At 38.9% G+C, this 26,007-nt stretch overlaps 1 protein-coding gene across 7 annotated transcripts in view; it reads left to right on the top strand.

Annotated features, from left to right (window-relative positions):
• The window catches only part of NHSL1 (NHS like 1), a 136,200-nt gene that overhangs the window by 92,615 nt on the left and 17,578 nt on the right, over positions 1-26,007 (top strand). For all 7 annotated transcript variants that reach the window (XM_035108870.3, XM_088666211.1, XM_035108873.3 and 4 more), the window contains 3 exons: positions 2,037-2,189; positions 16,810-16,937; positions 23,047-23,239. In XM_035108870.3, coding sequence (XP_034964761.3) covers positions 2,037-2,189; positions 16,810-16,937; positions 23,047-23,239 — 474 coding nt within the window. The remainder of the gene's footprint in view (positions 1-2,036; positions 2,190-16,809; positions 16,938-23,046; positions 23,240-26,007) is intronic.

Here is a 26,007-nt window from a genome sequence, read left to right as displayed (position 1 = left end):
GGCAGTGTGGTAGTAACTATGGTCTTGGGTAAGTTCACATAAATTTAACAAGTGCTTGAGGTAGGGGCGTGGAAGCACAGATGTAAGGTTTTTGCTTGGGAGAGCTAAGAGCAAAGAGAACATCATGTGGGCTGAAGGCCAAATACTGCCTGGGGGGATAATACAGATCTCCCCTCCTAGACACACTTATCACTTTTCTTTATGGGCACCACAGAAAAAGGAAAAATTCTACTAAAAATTGATCATGGTGATGTAAGCATATGTGTGCTTTAATTTGGCACAAGTATTTCCAGGTACGGTATTTCTGTAAGGTGGTATGGGACAATATGAGGGTAGAAAGGGAGAAGTTCCACAAGAAACCAAAATGTCATCTGAAGGAAGCAAAAATACCACTGTTCTGTTTTTGCAGTTTGCTATATAAATATAATCATGCCACATTAGGAATGCAACCCAGGTTACTTAACTGCATTTAGATTTAGAAATTGCGGGTGGTATTCCAACTAAGTGGGAGACCTATTTAAATTAATTAACTGGGACATTTTGAGTACCACACTGTACTCCTCTCCTTAAATTACAGTATTAGCAGCATCCTTTTCGTTTCTCTTCTAAGTCTTTCTTCATACCTTTATCATACAGTTACCCACTATACACCTTTTTTGTATAAGCAGGCCACAAGTAAGAACCCATTAGAAACAAAACTTATAGTAATTATCTGGGGTGATGTTTCTCATTTCGCTACCTGAGGTGAAACCCTGCCCTGCTTCCACCAAAGCATCCCTTCCTTGGGTCATGTGGCAATGCACAGCAAGATATTGTGAGGTTTGGGCAAGATTGCGCCAGAAGCTGCCACTGCTGCTTCTCCACTGGTGGGCAAGAGAGCCACGCACCTCCTTCCCGGAGCTTGGCACCTTTTAACTTGCTTTGGGAAGGCAGTGCGATGAGTGGAACTGGGCATCAAATTTTGGCCTCCCCCATCCCCCCATGATACAAGGCAGTGTATGGTCCATGGGTTCCCTGTTGAAGTATTATTGTGGCCTACTTGGCATGAAAAGTTGGGCTGCCCTGAACTGAGGTGTCATTGCTATGCTGTTGCCATCCAAATTGGACTACTGTTAACAAAGTCTAAATGGGCTTTGAAAATTATTCAGAAACTTCAGTTGGGTGCAAAAAGCAATGACAATACTGATTTATTACTTTACAGATCATTTCATTCCACTTTTCTTCCATCTGCACTGGTTTTTAGTTTGTTTCTGAGTACATTTCAGAGTTCTGGTTCTCATCTACACATCCCTAAATGGATTGGGACCAGGATATCTGAAGGACCACTGTCTCCCATATGATCCTCCCTCCCATGCATTCAGCATTGGAAGTCCTACTATGTGTCATGCTGAGATCTTTGTATTTTGCTGAGCTTTCAGTATGGTCCAATGTCTTTTATCCAGTGATACAAGCTTTCAGAGAAAATTAGAAATGGAAATGTTTCTGGAAAACGTTCATGTGCAAATTAGAGTAAGTTGCACCATATTTTTTTCCTGATGCTTCAGAGAGTGATCTTAATTTTCATGTTTATTTTTCTTGTATGTGGGAAGCAAAGCTAAAAACTTGGAAACTGCCTAACAATGAATCTGCAGTTGACACCCATTCATTGTTACTAATGAACTTACGTAATGTAAAATTTTCTGCAGAAAAATAAAGCACTAAATTTCTGCCCATAGCTGAACGAGGAATCAAAGCTTGTTGATGAGCAGTGTTCTTTGCAAGCCTTGTGTGGTGCTTTGAAATCACTTATCCCCCCCAACAACAACAGACAACCGTTGACAGGTTGCGTAGTAGAGCCCCTCTGTCAATCACCTCTCATCATTATGACATCAGATGATTGACAGGTGTGTTATCCTACCTATCTGCTAAACATAGACCATGGGGAGAGGACTGATATCTGATCCGACAGAGCAAAATTTGCCCCCACTCCTGTTGTAGAGCATGACTTCAGGTTAATAGCAGCATTCCTTTCTAACTTGACTCTCTCTTAATTACAGCTGTCTCCAATCTAGATGAAGAGAGCAGATGGACAGTCCATTACACTGCACCCTGGCATCAACAAGAGAATGTGTTTCTACCCACCTCAAGGCCACCCTGTGTAGAGGATCTGCACCGCCAAGCCAAGCTGAACCTGAAGTCGGTACTAAGAGGTAGGAAGTTAACAACAATAACACACCATATCATTACAGATTTTTTCCTTAGCAGTAAAACTATGTGTCTGCTGGTGTCTGCCTGCTTTTGCATCCCTGCGACCTCTTGTACTTTTATCAAGGAACTAAACAAGTCAAAGAGGGAAGAAAATATCACACCAGTGTTTCAGATTATTATACTCTTCCTGCTATAAAGAAAGTGGTCTCCATAAAACTTATTTATGCAACGTGCAGCTCTAGTTGGTTTCAGCCAGACACAATAATATCACAAGTTCCAACTGTAGCTGAAGAGGAGGCTGAAGAGCCATACTAGAAATGAGATTGAACCCATCCTGCTGATTACAAGTTTCAGGGCATATGGAACATGTGGTATCAAACAAAGCAGTTGAAACATTTGACATTGGAATATTTTGATTTTAGAGTTAGGGTCTAAAGTGCTGAACAAATATATTAAGTCAGTAAATATATATTTGTCAGAGTACATACTGCTTCTTCTGTCCTTTCTTCTCAGGAGTGAAATATATTAGTAAAAATAACTCAAGCTAGGTTAATCCAATAACTCATAAAATTGGCAAAGAAGATAGCCACACCATAATAAAGCAGCAGTGTAACAATATATATGTAACTATATTTAACTTTCCATCAGTAACAATTGCATTACGGTAGCTTAGGAACCAGGTCCTGTATTTGTTTTTAATTGTAATAACGCATTTGATACATATATAAAAGAACCAGTTCCTGTATTTTAAAGGTACAGAGTACATACTTGGCAACTTGATATGTGAAAATATTGTGTGAGGTAAAAGGAAACAAAAGATTGTTGAGCTCTTATGAAAGCTACTGTGATTCAAAATTCAGAATTCAGCAGGAAAAAGCCAGGCGTTTACAACTGTAATCCAGGGAATTTTACAATGCAATCCTATGCATGTTTACCTGGAAGCAAATCCCACTGTATTCAATGGGGCTGACTCTGGGTAAGTATACAATGGATTGTAGCCTCCATTTTGTTCAAACTTTATTTACTCTACAGAAAGTTTTCTTTTTACCACTCACAATTAGCTATTATTTTTCTAAGTTTGCAAATCAGTAACTAAGAAGTAACTAAGAACATTTTTGTTCTCATTTGTTCTCAGAAAACACTGTAGGAAGGTGTAGAGGCACAGGCTATAAAGGAAATGTTTAATAGCAAGAGATATGTTCAATCTGCTTCAAGAATTGAAGTAGAGCCACTCCCTGGCAGATTGTTTTGGCATAGATCTATATTATCTGTAATATAAATCTCTTTGTACTGACATGATTTAGAAAAATGTGCTGTCAGATTGGGGGATAAGAGTTTCAACACAGCCTGAAGAGTCCCACAGCTTCAGGAGATGTAAATTGGTTGGAAGTACCATTGAGAACATATCACTGAGGCCACAGAGCAGCAAGGATATGGAAAGAAACTAATGATGAAAAGAATTATGAACTCACAGTTCATTCTCCATAGAATTTTGCTCCAGTTATATCTAGCGCGGGTGGCTCTGTGGGTTAAACCGCAGAGCCTAGGGCTTGCCAATCAGAAGGTTGGCGGTTAGAATCCCTGCGACGGGGTGAGCTCCCGTTGTTCGGTCCCAGCTCCTGCCAACCTAGGAGTTCGAAAGCACGTCAAAGTGCAAGTAGATAAATACCGCTCCGGCGGGAAGGTAAATGGCGTTTCTGTGTGCTGCTCTGGCTTGCCAGAAGTGACTTTGTCATGCTGACCACATGACCTGGAAGCTGTACACCGGCTCCCTCAACCAATAAAGCGAGATGAGCGCCGCAACCCCAGAGTCTGTCATGACTGGACCTAATGGTCAGGGGTCCCTTTACCCTTTACCTATATCTAGCTACACCAAAGCAAGTCATTAGTGTTGGGCTGCACAGTCCCTGGACTTTAATCTAGAGTTAACTAATTCAGCTTGCATCCCACTTACTCAGGAACAAAAAATATGTTAAAAGTATGCTTGCATTCAATTTGATTTGGGTTTTTTCTTTTAAATCAAACATTTTTGGGTGATATGGAGGCATGTTAAATCGGGCCACATAGAGGGGCTTGTTGTTGTTTAGTCGTTTAGTCGTGTCCGACTCTTCGTGACCCCATGGACCATAGCACGGGGCAGAGGTTGCCAATAGAGGTTGCCCCACATAGAGGGGCAGAGGTTGCCAATGACAGCTTCCCTTTGAGGCAAGATGGCTAATCAATAACCACAGAAACAATGTAAAATACAAGATAATAGCTAACTTTTATGCTTGCTCCTGCTTGCATAAGGTTTTAATTTTAACCTTGTTGCAATTTCCCATTTAATAAAAATGTACCCAAGAGATCGGTTTCAGACCTATATATGTAACATTTGCAGGATCTTTTGATTCTCTATCATCGGTGCATTCATATATACCATTGATTTTGTTGCTGCAGGGCCCCAGTATCTGTGATGATTCATTAGTTATCCCAGCTTATTGGTGCATTGGTTTTGCAGACTAAGGTTGGAGATGTGTTTCTATACTGTCCTGGTTCCAGACATAGCTTAGGAAGCAATGCTTTAAGTGTTTGAATTAAATCCCAGAAGACATCTGGTTAGCATGTTAAATAAACAAATTAAAAGATAAATCAGCAGACCTTCCTACTTGTTCCCCTAATCTTATACAGAGAATAACATGTTATTGTTCAGGCTTTGTTTTTCCTATGATTCATTGGATCAATATGCTGATGAGAAATATGGGTCATCCCTCGCTGGTGGTTAATTTCTGCTGAGAAGATTACTTGTTTTATGTATTAATCAAATGTTCAATTAATGGCCTGTTAAGCAAAATGGAACCATTTAATATGAGTAACAGTTTTAACCCTGGATTTATATTGTTGCTGAGATGTGAAATTTATATCAGTTCAGAATAATAAAATAAAAGATAGGCAAGAGACAGCATGGTTAAGCTAGGCTGTCTTGTTTCCAAGGGAGAAAATAAAATCAAGACTGTTTGCTAGCACTGGTAGCTATATCCTTTTATTCTTTATGGTTTTTAACTATTTGAAGCCATTCACAGTTCATACACACTTTGCTTTGGAAAATGTCTGTCTTTCAAATGCTCTTCTGAAGAATTGTGAGGTGTCCTATGCAAAGAAAATCTTAAAGAATATATTTTATACATAATAGTTGCTGGTCCCATGCTGAGAAATGGAATCTGTTGAAATATAGTTGTGCATTTAGTCCAAAAGCATTCTGCTGGCTGTGAAACTATGTAAGAAAAAAAGTTACTGGTAACTAGATTCAATAGTTGTGACCTGCACAGTGTTAGAAACTGAGATTTGAAAGCTAGGATCTAAATGGCCCCTTAAACTGAGGTTATGGGCGCAATAACGGAATGTGTAGGCACACTTTTTTCTATAACAAGAATACAAAGCTGAAAATGAATGAACTGCAGCTAAAACATTATGCTCATTTTTCATATGGTCTAGTCTTGCCCCTGCCCCCCCCCAAAATATTCTTAATAGGGTCTCTTCTCCAGTCTTCAGAGAGTAGCTGGAAATGGGAAGGCAGAAAAAGTTCCTCCTTTCCTTCCACACAGCCGTTTTAATCTGAAATCTTAGGCGCAATACTGCGCCCAGAGCTCAGAAACTGCTCGCACTAATGAAATTCTCTGTCACAAAATGTACCTAGAACAATGGGAGTTTCAAACACTGGACCGGAATCCAAGACACAGAAGATTAGTGCACTTCTAAACCAGTATTTTAAAAAAGGTAGATTTTTGTAGATTCAGCATTGACAGGGAGTGAGCTACTCTGAGAAGTAAGAGGGTGTTACCCAAGAAAAAAGCATACTCAGTGGGAACTCAAGGTAGCAGTAAGATCCGCTTTTTTTGTTTTTTGTTTTGCAAATGTGTAGCTGATGTTTGACTCTTGCATCTCGGTTTGACTTTTGCATCTCATTGACCAGCACTGGTTATGGCTTCTGTGTGGGCTTTATATTGATATTATAATATTTATAAGCTGCCTGGGAACAATTAATTCAAGGTGACTAACATAACATAAATTCAATACAAGATCCACATTGCAACCTATGCAAGCACAATGCAAAGTTACTAAACTGGCAACAGACACCAGTATTTTTTAAAAAAACTTTGTCCAGCTAGAGATATGACATAATTTCGTAGCACAACAGTTAAAAGTATTCTTAACCTTCCTGGTATTATACATGGGTTGCTTGAGACAGGTGTGTCTTCAAGGCCTTTTGAAAGGAGTAGAGTGTGGTAACCTTTTGTTAATGAGTTCTAGAGCCATGGGGCCACCATAGAAAAGGCCTCCTGTGTCATTCCTGGCAAACTCACTGCCCTAAGTTGGCCTTTGTTGCTAAAATTAACTTGTGAACCAGATAATATGGATACAGGTGGCCCTTCAAAAATTGCTTAGTTTGTAAAATTAGCATTTTGAATTGGGATCAAGAGGGCACTGGCAATTGGTGCAACTGGTATAATAATGGTGTTACATGGTCCAAATAACATGCCACTGTCAGGACTCTGACAGGTGCATTTTGAACCAGATGAAGTTTCAAAGTCATCTTCAAAGGCAGCCCCACATAGAGCCACATGGAGGTTTCTTCAGAAAAGACTGCCGTTAATGTACTAGAGACAAAGCTGAGAAAATGTGTTCTGGCCCTCATGCAGCGTTCAAGAGAGCAGGACTGGTCTTTAGGATGGAGTGCCACTCCATCTAGGACTAGCTGTGAACTGTCGGGTACAGGAGATAACCTCCCAGTTCATGGTGTCTCCAAGTTTGTTTTGCTGTAACCCCTGCCTGTTCACAGTAATCTGCGTGTGCATAATTATAGTATGGAAAAATTTCCTAAGTGGAAACGTCTGTGCTCTGTATTCTCTCACCTCACATGATAATAGTTGCTCACAAAAGTACATGCTTGGAGAGAATGGCTAGGAGTCTCAAGTAAGCAGAGCAGTATTGCAGAAACACGTTATACATGAAAAGAGCATCTGCGGTCTGAAATGATCTTTGAGGAAAACCTCAGTAAGATGTTGGACCCTACTGGTAGAATGGGATAAGCTGCTAGTGTTAGCACCTGCTACCTCTTACTTCTGTCAGGAGAAATGGCACGGTTTTGTTTAGTCTTGTATGCAGTGTATTTCTAGCTCCTGTCTACTGTTCCTTTTTCTACAAAGAATATTTAGAATGTGTTGGTTTAAATGTGCATGCATTTGTTTTGTTTCAACAACACAGCTGCTGTGTGATTTTCATCCCTTGTTCAGTGTCATAGACAAGCTGCTTGAATGCTTAAAATAAAAAAATCCAAAGATTAGAGAAGAGAAGGAACACCTTAGAAATCCAAGTTGAAAGTATAATACATTACCATATTTAAGCACATCCTTTATCTTATTCTTTCACCATTCTCTCATGGAGAAAATTCAAGGAAAGTGATTGAAAAGATACTATCAGCATGACTCAGGGAATCCAACAGGCTTTCCAGTGGCATGAAGCTGAAACAGGCCATTACAAATGATATTTGTTAACAGGCTGTCACTGGGGAGTGCTCAATGTGATTATCTCCATTTGTCTTGGGCTAATTTGGATTTCTACGGGGATGTAATCTTAGTACACTAGTGGATGATAAATCGCGATTGCTTCAGTCATGCCTGCTTATCTCTACATTTTGCAAGCTAAAAGACAAAAAAGAAAGGCCTCTCCATCCTGGGCCTTACTGTTTTGCTGTTATCCGAAATAGATTTTAAAAAAGAAAATACCCACAAAACTATTTATGGCTTTCTGTCAGAGTCATTTCATAGAATCACAGAACTGTAGAGTTGGAAGGGATCCTGAGGGTCATCTATGTATGCTGCTATGCTTGCATCCTGCTATGCAAGAATCTCAACTAAAGCATCCATGACAGATGACCGTCCAACCTCTATTTAAAAATATCCAATGAAGGAGAGTCCACCACCTTCTGAGGGATTCTGTTCTGCTGCCAGCTCTTATTGTCAGAAAGCTCTTTCTGATATTTAGTCAGAATTTACTTTCTTGTAACTTGAATCTGTTCGTTCAGGCCCTACCTTCCGGAACAGGAGAAGACAAACTTGCTCCATCTTCCATGCGACAGCCCTTTAGATATTTGAAGATGGCCATCATATCTTCTCTCAGTTTCCTCTTTTCCAGGCTAAGCATATACAACTCTCTCAACCTTTCCTCATAAGGTTTGGTTTCTAGACCCTTGATCATCATGGCTTGTCGATATCCTTCTTAAATTGTTCTAAGCAGGACCAACCTAACAATTCTGTTGCAGATAATTCTAGAGGAGTGTCTTTCTTGTGATGTGATTTGAAAAGGGAATCTGTCATTGGCTGCCACTTTCTCTTCACATGAATACATTTGGGCCAAAAAAGTGGCCAGTGTGTAAGCAGTAGCTTTCATTGGAATCTATTGACTAATGCTTGACAGTTTTGGTCTCAAATGGACAGTACATAGAGGGGGGCCTCTATGTTTGAACAGAGATGAAGAGTTGTTACATCTGAAAGATTGTGATATTGGTACAAAGAGCTTTTTTGGAAACAGCAGGAACTCTGATAACCAAAAAGGTGAATTTCTTCTTAGCCATATGGCAGAGTCCTTGCTGCATGCTTGGTTCTCACATGTACATCAAAGTCAGTTAGTTTGCAGAACTGATGTATATAGTTGAGTTATGCCATTTGCATGTAAACTGTTCTGTGGACAACTAATTTCCTGTTTCCTTTGGGAATGTAATGATGAAAGAAGAATAAGCATCTCTTAAAAACCTACTTGCCTGCTCAAGCTTTCCTGAACTCTTGACTCTTAATTTTTTTGTTGTATGCTCCTCTGTTTTATGTGTAACACTTTGTTTCATTTTTATTTATTTATTTGGTAAATTTTATTAAATGTTGCATTTTATTGTTTTTATGTAAATCTCTTGGGTATACACACACACAGAGAGACAAAATGGGCAAAATCAGCTAAATTCTGTTAAACCAAACATATTTCAGTTAATCTGCCCTGGCAGTACATCTGTTGGAATTCCTGACTCAGTAAAAAAAGTAAAAGGGTTTCCATTTCCAAAACTACACTGAACTGTATTATTGGTAAAGTTCATGAACCTGCTTTATAGTCCATGCTGGCTGTTTTTCAGCAACAGTCCAAAAGCTGCCGTGGTGTTTCTCTCTAGCATCTTTTTAAAACTAAGCTTGACATGGAACAGTCCTTGTGATAACTCCTTTTTGCAGATGATATAAGGGGTTTTTATCTGCAGAAATGGGTCCTGTTCCAAGTCAAATGCCTTCTTGTGTGGCTCAATGGCTGATGCTTGCCTTATTTAGACCGTGAGACAAAAATAGAACCTACACCAGGATCTAAGTGAGAGTTGTGTTTTAAAGTCCTGTTATGATACAGATAGCTGCAGAAACTAGTTGTGTTGCCAGCTGGCCTAATCTTCCATAGTATGCATTGTTGATAGATTCTAAATGTCACTTTCAAATGTCATAATTAATTTCCAACCCATCATATGGATCAGTAGGATACAATGTGGTCGAGATGCTTGTAGCTAGGCAGATTCTATGCAACAATAGTCCCATTAGGAACATAACATAAGCTGCCCGCAGGTCATATCAATTCAAAGGATAAAACATAGAAGACTTTAAATATATTTTAGCAGAGTACTGATAGGTGTAGACTTTGACAGATGAGAGGTTATGAAGGTCCTGAAGACTACCGGCATGTGCATTTATGTTCTGCTACAATTTACCTGTTCTTTCTTTATCACCACCATACCCTCAGCTGCTGGCTCTAGCTAGGTTTAAAGTCAAGAGAGGCAGCTTGGATAATGCCATTCTAAGTCAGATGCCAAGGTAAGCGGTGTCACATCAGTTGTACAACTGCATATGTGCACTTTTTCTCTCCTTCAGGCAATATGTGAAACCAACATCTTTTGGTGAGCATTTTGGAACATGAGATAAGGTGTGAAGTGAGTTTTCTGAGCTATTCCATTATGTCCCCGTGAAATAGGCTAGGTGGTATTTCAAGATTGGGCAAGAGCCAGAATTCGCTTCTCCCTACCTGAAAGATGGTCTGAATTAGCATTTGCAAATTTATTTCATGTAGACTTGGGCCCCCGGGTCTTGTTAGCAATGTCCCTGGTGAGGAAAACAAGCTTTGAAATTCCACTGAGATCCTGCGCTAGAATGACTGCTGTATGGAAGATAGCCTCTGCTTCTAATTTCTTTCTCCTGAGTCTCATGAACAGTTAGGCCAAGAAGTCAACCTGAATTTAGCGACGCTGATCATTTCAGGCATACAAATGCTTGCCAGTAGGTTTTCATTATTTACCTACTTCAGGACATCTGCCAGAACAATGACAGCTCCTATATGCTGTTCTACCTTTTTCTTTTTCCCCATTCTGGATGCTGCCCCCCCCCAATCCGGCCGCTTGGAATCAGTTCCGTACAGATCCATCTGCTTTGCTTATCAGTGTGCCAGCAGAAATTACTAAGTGCCAGCTGGCTTCTTAGTTCTGGACTTAACACCAGTCTGGAATTCTAGTGAAATTGTTTCTTTATTGAGATAAAGGGGAAGAAATGTGATTTGTGGTTTTCAGAGAAATGAAATAGTAAACTGCTTGGTTTTATATGAAGATAATGTATAAATGAAATATTCAGACCATAGACATATATGCAGCCTTTATACATATAAAATTCTTGAAGGAACTGAATCTGCCCAAATGTCAGAATGGAATACAGGATCAGCTAAAACATTGGTCTGATTCCATTCTGTCAATTAATACTAAAGGCAGATACTGTAGGAACATCCCCATGGGGTGGTTCCAGAAGTATTGAACAATTCTATGTATTTTTAAAGCATTGTATAGGATCATAGAATTGTAGAAGGGACCCCAAGGGTCATCTAGTCCAGCTTCATGCAATGCAACATGCACCCCTTCCCCATCCACTTGAAATCATACCAGACCCTGTTTAGCTTTGCAAATGTGCTAGCGTTTTTTTTTGTTTGTTTTTTGCTGCACCACAAAGAGGACTGTAATCAAGGATGTTAATTCTCTGTTAAGTAAAAGCTGTATATAAGTTTCCCCCCTCAAGGTTAAGCCATACCCTGCAGTAACACAGTATTTATCTGACAGTATCCAAATAGTCTATCTCTGCTAATCATGGAAAAAAGCAAGGCAGGTCACAGCCTTTGGCAATTGCATGTCCTTCTTGACTCCTGAGACTTATCCAGCATGGCATTGACTTGAAGGTGTATCTTCTCACCTGCAAATACTAGAAAGTAACTGGATGCTAAGACTTTCGAGTAGGGTTGTGCACCTAGTTCATGCTAGATTTTATGTTATTGTAGGCGGTGTCAAACACCAATCCTGCTTGGAAATATTCATTTTTTAGTTCTTGCTTTCTGGTAAGCTTGCATATAATTAATGTAAACTCCGTTTTTGTTTTCCGAGTCTATTTGGCAACAACTTGAATGAAATCACATTGACCACGAATCACCATTTTCTATTAATAGATGAGGTGGAGCACATACTTAACAATATGTAGAAAATGTCATGCTTAATCCCTAGGAACTCTGGTTAAAAGTACTCAAGTTAGGAAGAGCTGAGAGAGATATTTGAGAATTGCTGCTGATAAGTCATAATAGACAATCTGAGCTAGGTAGAACTGACTCAATATAAGGCAGCATCATATTTTCAACCATGGCTTTAAAAATGCATGAAAAAAGCCATAAGTATTTATTTGATAAATTCATATACAGCTTTTCAGGAAGAATTCTTCTCAAGGCAAAACAAAGAGGACTAACATAATTTAGCATAATATAAAATCACTATTGATGGAGATAGACTGGCTTTGGTTATCTGTGCTATGGTAATCTCTATATTAGACTACTGCAACACATTGTACATGTGGCTGCTTTTGAAGCTAGATTGTTAGCTGGAACAAGAAGGTATGGACATAATATGTGTTTTGGTGCAACTGCACTGACTGTCAATTTGTTTCCACGCCCAATTGAGTGTGCTGGTTTTGAACATTGAAGTGTTATACAGCTTCAGATCCTCATGCCTAAAGGACCTTTCTCCATATCAATATGTCCAGGTTCATATGAAGCCCTTCTATGTGTGCCCAAAATCTGCAACTCATATAAAATCAGTTGCTAAAGGCAATGGTAAAGAAGAAAGTCTTTAAGGGCTGTATAAAACCTACAGTGGAAAGGAGCCTGTCCTGTTGAATTGCAGTCCTCAATAAGACTCTTAAGGACTTACCTAACTGAAGTCTTTCTGCATTGAAAAAAAATCAATTTTTTAAATTCTACTAAGGAAAGCAAATTAATAATTAACACACTCTCTCGCACACACATTGGCAGGATTGTGTGGTGGTTGCTCACGAGTAACGACGCCAGGCTCCAGACTGTCTTTTAACAGTTTTATTGTGCAAGCTATTTACAGTGCAGAGCTACAAAACACGTCCATCTCAGTCACTAGCAGAATCCGGGGGTGGTGGCCCTTTCCGATTACAACCCCAAGAGAAGAACTTGGGCACCCCCAATCTCCACTTACTCTCTTTGCGTTTTACCCCCCTACGCAATAAGGGTGCCGGAAGCAACGTCTCCCTTTCTGAGCCCTCTTGGCAAATGTGGTGTGAGGGCTCCAAGCTAGGGTCACTGAGCCCTCTCCCCTCCGAGCTGACCATTTCCCCTTCCTCCCCATTGGATGAGCCGCTGCTTTCCCTGCTGGAAGAGGAGGGGTTTGGGATCCCTGTAACTCGATCTGGCATCAGCCTCCTCCCATGGACCCTCTGGAAGCCCCCTGACACACATATATACAGACAACCCTATTTGTAAACATAGCTGCATGTGTTCAGGTTCCTAAATCATGCTGTGACATGATTTGCCTACAAAGTTAATGCTGAATGCCTAAAAGTGATGGAGCTTATAAATATTTCCCAGTAATCACAGAAGGCAGGAGAAGCAAATTAGCCATTTTCTCTGGACTAAATGTCCATGGGGAAAATAATGAAGCATCACTCTAGCTGTTCATGGCTCCATGTGGCTCATAGCTACAACCTGCTGTTAGAAGCTTTCCATGTTCGAGAACTGGAGTAGTTTAAAAATAGCCACATTGCTGTTATTTACATAAAATAAAGTTTTTACTGACGTGCATCTGTTATAAAAATGACAAGGGATGTGTGCATAATGGGCCACAGGAAAAATTCAACAGCACACTCTTTCCAATTGTTTTGTCAGTGCAAGTATTTCAGCTTGTTCAAGGGAAATATCTCCCGTGCTCTCCCCCCAGGCCCGGCTCTAGGGGTAGTCTCGGTGGCGCGGGGCGCCAGGCCGGCAGGAGGGTGCTGCGCGGCAAAGCCATGCGGAAGCCATGCTGCAGCCGCCCACCAGACCACATCCTGTCCCCACCCCCACAAAGCCTCTCTCATTCCTGCCCATGCATGTAATGCTAACCATGGTTTAGTGTTACATGTGAATTAGGCCACAGTGTAGCCCTGGATTTTTAATAGGAGAACCTAATAATAATAATAATAATAATAATAATAATAATATCTTTATGCTACAGAAACGTCCTGTCTCTGTTTTGTTTTTGTTTGTTTTGTTTTTGCCCTGCTTTGTCTTTGCTTTGTTTTTAATGATGCCAACATGCAGATTTTTAAAGGCAACAGCTTCTAAGCTCTGCAATAGAGAGGCTTGTTTGAAAGGGAATCCTGTGATCTGCTGCATAACACAAAAACTTCAGGAGTTTAAGTTTGTGTGTGTGTGTGCGTGTGTGTGTGCGTGTGTAGGAGCCCTTGAACCAGTGCAGCTAAAGTGCGCCAAACCCAGTGTAGTATAGGTGTAGCACCACATACCTGCTTCACAGACACCCACAACCAGCAGTAGTGTAACATGGTCTGATCTGTGCAGTGACATGCACAGGGCTGGATCCTGTGTCTAATTTTCCCACAAACACCTCACTACAACCCTCACTACAAAATGTGCTACAACCCACAAGGCACTACATGGCTACAGGTGTGCATAAAGAGGACCTAAAAGAATACCTTGGATTATGCGCTAACATACTTAACTAGTATACAGATAATAAATGTATCAAGTGTTTTGCGAGGCTAGTGGATTTTCTCAATTAGCCTGAATTTAGACAAGCAGAAATAATACCTTAAGAAAAGAAAGTCAGTATGACTTTCAATAGCTGCCTTTTTGCTTTTTGTTAGGTGCCCATACAAGCCTCTGGCATCCTTTGTTATAATAATCATAATCTTTTAAAATATTCGTTCTGCTAAGATATTCTGTATCACTTGCTATATGCTGTCTTTATTTAACAAAAGATTACTTTGAAGTCTAGAAACCTGCTGACTTTTTTTGCAAGAACGTCTCAAGTTTTCTGTATCGTTTTAAGAGATAAGTAACCATGTAACATGATTTCAGGAGATGAGAAAACAAAAACCTGGTTATCTGCCATAATCTTGCACTTCTGAATTTAATCATGAAGTTTGGCATTATACTCTATTCAGAGCACTGCAATTAAAAACTCTCTTTGTTAAATGGAATCCAATTCCTGATCCCAACAAAAAGAGCTTTCTGTTTGTAGAAATAGACATATAGCATGTTTTAATTTGTTTTTCTTCACCAGTGATTTCTTGCTTTTGGGGAAAGCTATGGAACTAGGTAATGGAGTTGCTGAATAAATTTAATTACAGAAATATTGGGTCTGAAGTTTGCTAGACTTCAGGTTCTTGTAAGAGCAAAACTTTCTGGAAAGCCAAAGGATATATCTGTTTCAAGGATATACTTCTATTTAGCCATTTTACAGAAAATTTATTTTGAAATATAATATTGATATTCTTATATGATAGTTGTGTGCTCTTGTAGAGGAAATATCACAATGTGCATTCCATTAATTACTTAATTCCAAAATAGGCTTCTAAGCATTTATGATGTATAAAAATCAATTACACATTAAAATATCAGCATCCATTACTAAAACGCACAAAGTAACAATTTTGTTAAAACAAGACAGCAATTAATGGAGGAGACTAAGATCAAGTGTATATTCTGAGTTATTTTCTCATAGGATTACTTTACATGCCCCTGATCATCTTTATTCTTCTTTGTACTTGTTCCAATTGGTTGATACCTTTCTGAAAGTGTGGATGGAAGAACTGGCTCATATTGCTGGATGCGTAATTCAGATTAAATATTATGAATTAAAATAAAAAAATATTTGATTCACAAGGTTTTTTTTAAATAAAAGAAGTGCACCTGTTGTGGAAGTGTTACACACACACACACACACACACACACACACACACCCCTTGCTTAAACAGAATATGTGTATGTATTGTGATATGATCTGTATTTTACAGATAAAATTTAATTTCTTGAAAAATTGATGCTTAATATATTTTCCACTCTGTGCTCATAACAGATATTCTGGAAAGGTAAAAGTAACAGTTGGACTAGGCAGCTTAGCATGTTCATCCACATCTTGAAGATTTCATTTTTGCCTTATGTTCCAGCGTCTGTTGCTCTTTAGCTGTGTTTCATTGAATATCAATTAAGGAAGAAGACAGGGATTGGGAAACAGCTACAGTAATGATAATGATTTTTATCCAATTTTAAATTCAGGGCACGTTGTTTGGAAGTTTCATGGAAATATTATTTCAGTTTAATCAGTTTCTCAGCAATTCCTATTTATTCTGAAGAAGGCTGAGGATTGCTATTTTGATAAGTGTTTTGTTCTCCATTGGGGGGAAATGTTAGTTTTCTTCACCCCATGGAAGGAGGTTAGCTTACTAGTCTTTGCCAAAGCTGCTTAGCAGATGGTGATTGTGTAGTGAGCAACATCCCTACTCAGATTTAAAGCATTTTATGGGGGTCTACCAGATTGGTGAAGAAGACCCCTATTGCTACGGTTGTGTTCTTCTCTCCCTATACCTCGTGTTTCTAGCAATCTTCCACCTGAATGGTTCAGCAGACAGCCATCTGTCAATCTAGACCACAGTTTGTCCATTTCTCTCCATCAATTTTGACAATGGTTCACCAAGGTTTCAGATTAGAGATATTACCAGCTCTACCAGGCATGAATTGAATTTAGGACCTATGAATTTGGGAACTTGAGCTATGACCCTTCTTGAAGATGGATGTACTAATGTTGAAAGTGAAAAGCAGGATATAGAATACCCTGCTTCAGTTTTCATCACGGCTACCTCAAATTAGAATTCCCACTCCTATGCAGATTTACTCAGAAGGAAACTCACTGGGTTTGAATGGGTTAATCTCAAATAAGCATACAGATGCAGGGAACAGATGAATACAACTACTGTTCTGGAAACAAGTAAAACTAATTCCTTTCTGACTTAGGCTTCTGCCATGAGCTTGCAGAAAGTTTTAAAATTTGAATATAAAATTTGAATACAATATTGTTCCTTTGAAAGGACGAGAAAATACTATAAAAGGCCAGCCATAGGAGGTTTTAGGGGTCGCATGAATTGAGGTTGGGTACGACATGTTTCCTGCAGGCTGCCTACCTTGGTATCTAGCAACCAAAACAGTAATGTTTATTTTTTATTTCTCTCTCTCCATGATGTACAGAATGTGACAAGCTGCGAAGGGATGGCTATCGAAGTTCTCAATACTATTCTCAGGGCCCAACTTTCTCATCTTCTTCCAGTGCAATCTGCGGAAGTCACCACGATGACTATGAAGAAATTGAACAAAAGGTGAGGTACCAAGCGCCCGAGGATATAATGTAGTATAATGCACATATAAGCCAAAATTAAATCAACATAAAACTATAGAAGTGCAAAATACAACTGTGCAAAATATTTAGAAATTATGGGCCTTTAAAGCTATGCTGTTTTTTAAAAAACACCACCCGTCCTATAGTGTGGTTCAACTCAAAGAAGAAAATTGCATTGCAAACATCTCTGGCAGGCAGAAGTATGTACAGATTTTGAAACCGGTTAGATTAGTGTTTGCTGCTTTCATGAGCAAATAGAAAATAAAGCCATTATCCTTTTGTGAACAGTCTAGCTAACACCCTCCCCCCCAAAAAAGTGTTCAGAGTTCACCTTGCATTTTATTTCAGGCATTTTATTTCAGGCAAGCTTAATGTGTTCAAAGTGGACTTAGTGCAACGTTTATTTCCTTCCAGTGATCCTAATTGCACTATGTCAGATGTTTTGTTGGTGCAAGCATTGCAGCTTGCCAGATGGAGCATTCCCCACTCTCTCTCCTTGCCCCATGCATTGTTCTGGGGTTCTTGTGCCCTTGCACCAATTTCAGGAACCTGAGAGGGAGGAAAACCAGAATATGCAGGGCGGAAGTCCTTGTGTGAGCTTCCCCTGACAGAACTCATTAGTTGAATCCTTCCCTCTATTCTAATTGTGCATTTGTTTCTTCATTGTGATTTCTGTATAGTATCCACCTGCACCTTGTGCAGATAGTAGAGTCAGGAATCTGTTATGTGCACTGTGTTTCATAGCTATCAACTCCTTATCCACCATTTTCTTTCCTATCTCAGGATCAGGCATGAACTCATAGCATATGTATGTGAGCTAGCATCTCTCAACCACTGACCCTGTTCTCACACATGCGTGTACAATATATAATACTTACCTACCTTAAAGGGTTATTGCAAAGATTGCTGAAATCCTTGAACAGTAAAGACAGCACTGTTTGGATGGGAAGTTGTTGTTTGCACCCTTCTAGCTCATTTAATCTTGAAGTTAAAGGCTGCATGATGATACTTAAACAAACACAGATATGATGCATTTTCCAATAGCCTCCTCACTCCACTCCTTCCCTGTTGGTCTTCAACCATGAGTGTGTGCACTTCAATATCCCACCTGGAGAGGGTGGGATTCATGCATGAAGATCTTGAGATGGTATTATTTACTTTCAAGTAAATATATTTAGAGCTGTGTTGGTTTAAATCCCAAAAAAATTGTCTCAGCTAGTTTTTGGACTATGATTTTTTAAAATATTTATAACAGAAAATAGAGTGTGATGTCCTGAGCAAGTAGTATTTTTTAATAGTCCTGCAATTTTGTTCCTGTGTAGGAAAAATTATGATATACTTGTTATTTGCACAATCAGTGAAAGGTTAAAAACTGACTCAATAAGTGGCATCATGAGGAGATTATAGAACTGCTGAGGGCTAATTTATAGTAGAATACTACCTAATTTATGAGCAAAATAGCATTTTCCTTGAAAACTACCTTCCTCTAAAAATTATCTTGGAGTGGTATTCCACTTTTCTTTATTCGGATATGGTATATACTGGTGGATATCGGTCCTCAGTGAAAAAGAAGCTGAGGGAGGTTTTTCAGAGAAGTAACTTGGTATCTGAGAATATTTGTTTAAAAAACAGCAAGACGATATTTAGCAGAAGTGATAGCCTTGAGGGTGGGAGAAGGGAGGTTCCTTCCTTCTCTGTGGCTCCTTCCTGAGATGGTCCCAGAAGAGGGTCTTTCAAGGTTCTTGTTGCCCCAGAACTTCAAAGGAAGAGAAAAATAAGCATTTGATGTAAAAGTCTAATGTGCAGTCCCTTTGCAAGTCCAGATCAGATGATATTCTTAGCATAATTATCACACGACAAACTAATATGGTCATTTTTTCTCCCTCTCTTCATCCCTTGTGCATGTTTTCCTTGCATGGAAAATTGATGTCTTCAGATAGCAACTCCTCTCTGCTATCTTTCTGAAATTATGTTTTACCTTGTTGCTATGTTTACTGTGTCCGTTGTGTCTTTTTATATGTGCGTGTTTTTCATTCTCTTTTCTTTGCCACTCATTCATTTTCTTTTCTCTCTCACTCAACAGTCTAGTCTGTTAGACTGCCTCCCTCAGTCTTGCCTTAGTGCCTGCTGTTGTTTGATTCCCTGGAAGATCAAGGTATCCAGCTCCGAAATGGGATCATCCAGCTGTTATGTACATATACAGCTTGATGTTATTGTGATTTTAGAATGTTCTCAAATCTTATTTTAAAATTTTCACCCATTGTTGGTTTCACTTTTTCAAAATAAATCTTGTACTAACATTGTGTGCTTCTATCGTTATCTCAGTAGTTGTCAATCTAGAACCCTCAGTTTGTATATTTAATGGACTAACTCATTTTTTACTGCTCATACTTTGTAAATGTTTTCTGTTCTCTGTCAATAGTTACTAACTTTACAAACTGTTATAAATGTTCTTGTAATTTGGATTGTTGTGCTGTTTATTCCAAATCAAACAAACTATATATTGATATAGATATATATATATATATGAAATGGAAAACAAAATATCTTAGCACTGAATTTGAGAGTGAATGTGAGTGTCTGTTAGGTTCCTCTTAACTCACATGTTTTACGACAGGGGTGGCTACCTTCCAGTTCAAGGAAGCCCCTTCTCCCCATTTTTGTCTGCCCCTCAAGACTCCAGCAACTTTTGCAATGGTTACAAATGGAAACTTTTTTAAAAAGTAAACACAGCATTTGGATGAATGGCGTCCAGGGTCCAGATGGGGGTGCAAGTTTTCCCCATTCTGATAATGAGATTTATCATTTGATGAGTGGGAAGAGGATGATAATCCCTGTTTACTGGCTTCAGCAACCAAAATGCCACTAATCTCATTTCTGAACATTCCTTTTCCAATCCTTCCTGTATGCTTTCCTCTACTGAAAATAAATAATGTTTTTGTTCCACTGTGTTCTATTCAGAGATCATGTAGAAATCCAGAAATCTCAGATGACAATCTTAAAAGATCAGTTTACTGAAATGAAACCTGAAACTTTTAATAACTGCTATTATATTTATTGAACAATCCAACCATCTCAGTATAACACTGGCAAAAATAATATTTAGTAATAATAATTACTAAATTATTAATACAATTAAGCATGAAAACCAAACTCTCTGCTACTCTTTGTAATACATAAGAATAATATTAATTTTGCTTCCTATTCATTCTCATTCCTTTTCTTCTAACACTAATCTTTGGACTGAGTTTTAAACCACCACAAATCTGCATACTATTTGGTTTCTTTATTATAGGCTTTGTTGGAGCAATGAATTCAGGTTGCTGCTTATTCTGAAGAGTTGTTATTTCCTTTGGGACTTGTGCCTGCCTTTGAAATAGCCATTTAAGAACATATTGTTACACACCACCCCAGTCTTCACAGCAGTGTGAGATTCCAGGGGTTACAGTAGAGACTGTGGTGTCTCTATTATATATGGTTCATTTACAACCTGAACCTACAATGGAGGGACTCCCAGGATTACACTCTCCATGCGGGTCTTGTTCCTCCCGTGGGTGCAACGTTGGATTCAAACTGCCCACCCCATTCTGCTCTGACCCACACTTTCCAGCTTTGAAGCTGCTTTCTAAATGCAACTATTTTCGCTTCAGCTTACATCATCGCCCACTGCAGTTCTGAAACTTCCTCCTCAACCACTCTGGCATTGTCTTTTGCTAACTACCCAGAGCCCAGAGTGGGGGGGGGGTTCACCCCTCTCCATGACTTTCTTGATGAATCATCACTCTGTTTTTGCTTGCTTAATGACTAGGGGCCATTCTCAGGCTCGCCTGGCTATTTTGATGGTGCTAAATTCAGCTGGGCATTGATTAAATCTTACTAAATCCAAGCACCCCAAAACTCTGATACATAAAGACCTATAACAATATTCAAAGAGTGGATACCTCATTCCCAGCTGTTTGTTGGGGAGTACAGCCAGAACACAGGAACTCTCTGGGGCAAAACTAGGCACTTTGGCAGGGTGGGGGGCCACAGTGTGGGGTGCATCCATTGCAAGAAGTTAGTACAGTTGTACCTTGGTTCTCAAGCACCTTGGTACTCGTACGTTTTGGCTCCCAAATGCCAAAAACCCGGAAGTGTTCCGGTTTTTGAACATTTTTTTGGAAGTTGAATGTCTCACGCGGATTCCACTTGAGTACAGGAAGGTCCTGCAGCCAAATGGAAGCCGCGCATTGGTTTTCAAACATTTTCGGAACGGACAATGTTTGAGAACCAAGGTATGACTGTATTGCACATGCACACCTTTCAGACATGCATAGGTCTTAGAAATTCCAGAGCTGATGTTTTCAGGATGTTGACTGGTAGATAGTATCAAAGCCCTACCTCAGCTGCCCCAACCATAAACAGCTACCATTTTATGATTCTGTAATTAATTTCACCCTTGGCTGAGATACTTTTGAAAGGTTGTTTTCCATCAGGGCTGAGAATAGGGCCAGGTGTGAATAGTTTCCCCCCACCAAGCAATCCTAGGACCTGGAGGATTTTTTAAAATGCATTAAAGCAGGCTTTGCCAACCTGGTGCCCTCCAGATGTTTTGGCCTACAACTCACATCAGCCCCAGTCAGCACAGCCATTTTGCTGGGGCTGATGGGAGTTCTAGACCAAAACATCTGGAGGGCACCCGGCTGTGCACAAGAAAAGGAAACAATTGCTGCTTTGGTTGTATCAAAATGTTTGCATTCACCAACATTTGGACAGTGTTTTGTCAGAGTAGCTGATTTGACCATTTAAATGGTCTATTATTTATTGACCATTGGATCAGCTGATTTATTTTCCGATGTGTGGAAATTGTGAATTTTGTTTGTTTTGTATAACCAGGATTCAGACATAAATTTCCCTGTCTGCCTGTGTGTGTGTGTGTCTTGCCTCCTGTTCGATAAGTATTACACACAATTGCTTTTAAAACATACTTTATTTGCAGTTGTGCAGTTTCCTAGAAAAATAAGGAAAGTTATATAGTATACATTATGTCTCTGTCTCTTGTCATGTTTGAAGAGCCCCTGGTGACTGGCTAATGGCAGCTGGGTTTCCCAATACAATACAGGGTCAACATAACATGACAGTTATTCATTTTGACAATGTCAACCAACCAGATAAAAAGTAGGTTACTGGGGCTTATCACACAGCACCATGCTTGAAGTATCACTCCCTTGGCACCTGAGCCCTAGGGTAAGCTTTCTTTCATGTGTAATAGTAAGATAAACAAAAGCCACACACTAACGAACCATTGCATATCATTTTGGTTTGCATTTCTATCTCTGTGACTCAGACCTTTTAAAAACTGATTTGGTGGAGTCACACTTGCAAATTTCCCCTTTGTGCAAAGGAAGAAGATGGCACAGAGGGTTTCTTATCCTACGGTAATACTAAGGCCAGGGATACCAAAAGAGGGGCAATTTTCCCTGAGGTTTGGTCATTGCATTATATGAGCTCTACTGACATTTCAGTTGTAAATGTTTTACAAGATTTGTAAATCCGTTCTTTCATATTTGGGATTTTAAAAAATCCCAACAAAGTAGCCCCAGAGCAGATTTTTAAGGAATTTGGACAACTAGAAGCACTGTATTTTATAGCACTGTTAAAATTCCTACTGAAAATAGTAGAGTTCTTGGTATACCATTAACAGACCAGTATTCATTCCTATGTTTTATATGTAAATTTAGTATATGGTTCCGCATAATGCCCCTTTTTTTAATGAGAAAAAGTTGTGTACAAGTTTAATAATTAAATTTTATGCATGTTTATTCAAAAGTATTCAGTAGTACTTACTCCCAGGTAAGTGTGCATAGGATTGCCTGTCACATTGAATTCAATTCTTTAACGGTTCAGTATTTGTAATTACTGCTAAAGAGGATGTACAAACCTTTCCTCATGTACAAATTGGAACAAGATCAGTCTAATTCATATTTTGCTAGAAGTAGCCAAGGCAAAAGCATCACAACTATTTTGAGTGCTGTAGTTCATATTTTAAAGATAAAGAAGTAAGATAAAAATATTTGCACTGAATTTACAGTGTACCTTTTTTTTAATAGTGTTCGACCCCTTCTCCTGAGGAGGAGAAGCTTATTAGCATCAAGAGACCCAAAACACCAGTTTCAAATGAATTCTCTGATATCAACACTCAAACAAATTGGACCAAATCACTTCCATTGCCAACACCGGAGGAGAAAATGCGACAGCAGGCTCAAGCAGTCCAAACTGATGTTATACCTATTAACGTAACTGGTAGGCTTTTAACTTTGTTTCTGTGTGGTGAGAAAGGGCAAGGGATCTCAAGTGGTTATTGTTTTTTATTTTGTCTGAAAATACGTTTTGCAGACCGTTGTTCCACATTTATTTGAAATACTGATGAAACTTAAAATGAGAGGCTGATTAGATTGAAAGTACTGGTTAAATTACCAGTACACTTTTCAAGAGCAGGGTTCTTTGCAGGAATTATGAAGAATATCGCTAAGAGCACACATTCAACCTTAGATCTTAAGCTTAGTGGGTCCTCAATGAAAGGATTCTTGTGGCATAGTCAAATATATACTGAGATTTAAAAATAGCACAAAACCCAATGTTTTCTACAGTAGCTTTCTCTTAAGATTGTAGGATCTGTCTGCTTTTCAAACGATGAATAACATTGAGATGCTGCCCCAAGCCAGCAGATGCTCAGTATGGTTGGTACATAAAGTATGGAATATTCTTCAGGACCTTTGAGATGAAACCTACATTGACCTCTCTCTCAGTCACTACAAAATGCTCTGTGTTAGCTTCAAAGATGAAATGTTCATATTAGAAATGGTATGCTGCTATATTAAGCTTAAAAGGTTTTGAAAAGCCTTAGATAAGATCCACTTACAGTATGTGACTATCCGCCTCTTTTTGTACAATGGCTGGACTTCAGTTATCCACTGGAGGAGGAAAGTGAAATGCAGAACTGTACTCCTGTTCCATTAACAAAGAAGATTTGTCTTTCTCCTGCAGTATGGTTGTTCTTCACTGGTGCAAAAAGGACCCCAAGGGCCATGGCACCATTACTAAATTACAACCGCATTGCCACATTCCAGCTGGTCTGAGGCACAGGAAGTTAACTTCAGTTAAGCCGCATAGACTTACATTGTGCTTTTGGCTTTCAATTAGATATTTTCGATTACATTGTTAAAGCAGCTGACTTTACTTCATTAATAATCACTTAACTTGGACACACCTTTCTCCTATGTGATTGCTAATAACCACTTAGCGCTGGTATCAATCTTATTTTAGCAAGTATAAAACCATTGTCTGAGATAACTAAGAAGTCTGTGAAAGTAATTAGAAATGCAAAATGAAAAAAAAAATTTTTGAATGCCACAACTTAAAAGAGAAATGGTTTTGTGCATTTAATTCATTATACAAATTAATAAACTGGGGTTTCTCCCAATCCAAGTTGCTGCCTTTCAATTGCATAGATGTTAAAAGACAGATAAATAATCAGTATGCTTAATCATAAGATCGCAATATATTTAGAAAAGTATGCAGTTTAATCTTGTTTAACTTTCAAAGTATGTAAAAACAAAAGGTTGGGCATGAGATGGGTGAAAGGGGGGCAATTCAATGGAAATACTGAAGCTGAGCCATATTGCTTTACACTTTAGAAACTGAGGTTGCATTATAAGCTTCATTGAACACAATGGAACTTCTTTTTGAATGAATATATGTAAGACAAAAATTGCAGTGAAATATCCTCTTTGATATTTACTTAGTTGGGAGAGGGAAAGGGGGAATATATATTTTAGTTCTAGCCGTATCTTTAAATTGATGTAAGTGCTAGAAATCATGTATCTATATACTTTCTTCTGCCCCCTCTTTTTTTTGAAATGGCAAGATAATATTCAGTAGTAGATCAGGCTATTCACCACAATAAAATATTGATGTACTGTATCTGAAATAAAATATTAACCCTAGATGTGCTTTTTAAGAAATTAAGTGCCTTTTAAAAAAGATTAATTAATAATGAACAGAGCCCACAACCTTTCACTTGGCTGCACAACAGATGAGACCCCCTTTGGTTTCATTTGGCAGCGCTCTTTCAGTAGGACAGATTGTAGTACTGTAAATCTGGCGAGTAACCTGAAGGTGCTGGGGCATTGCATTAATCTGAAAAGCTGCTGACTGGCTATCCATGTTTGGGAGTGGAATTAGTTTCTTGGGTCATCAGGAGCTGAGCTTGCTCTGGAAGGGATAGACTCACAAGTTTTAGTCTTTAAAAAGCATATGTTGCCAAAATATTGAACACCATGATCTAATTGTTAATCCAGGAGCAGGTGGCGTCGTCGGGTGTGGGTCTTACCCAGCTACAAAGTGAGATAATAGGAGCAGGTGCTCATCTAAGTCATAAATAAAAGATAAAGGGCTTCATTCTGCAAATTACTGAAGCACAGGCTTATGTATCATTGACTTCATTGGGCTGTTCTTTGATGAACAAGATAAATTTGAGCAAGTGCATGCATAAATATTCCATTGAATTGTGGCCAGAGAAGGCTACTGTGAAGGTTGTGTGCGTGTTTTCTTAAAAAAAAAAATACAGGCTTATTTTTAAAACCTCAAGCCTTCAACCAGTTTTTGCACACAAGTTTCCTAACAGGTTTTATTTGATTTTGGATGAATGCAGACAGTTGTTTACCAAGTGGTAACTTATCAAAGTGTGCACACAGAAAACTTGGTAAACCACTTCTCTGTAGCAACCTGCTAAATGGTGAGGATAGCTTTTTTTTAATCATATATGCAAACTGAGTCAGAACTCTGGTGAAGCAGAAGAGTGGTAAAAAGTATCCTTACTACGTGAAACAATATTACTTCCTTACCAAGTAATTACCGGTTGTTAAGGAATAATCCCTATAAATATGCTGACTTAAAAAAATTATTTCTGTACAAGTTGACTTTGTGCCTTTGCTGATACAGATTTTGGTACAAAATAGACAACTTTGCCACTATTTCTGTGTGCATGATGGAGCTTTTGATCGTTTTCC

Source organism: Zootoca vivipara, chromosome 3 (genome assembly GCF_965207765.1).
Source record: "Zootoca vivipara chromosome 3, rZooViv2.hap1.1, whole genome shotgun sequence".
Lineage (NCBI taxonomy): Eukaryota > Metazoa > Chordata > Lepidosauria > Squamata > Lacertidae > Zootoca > Zootoca vivipara.
Note: the sequence above shows the minus strand (reverse complement) of the source record. Positions and strands in the feature narration are given on the sequence as shown.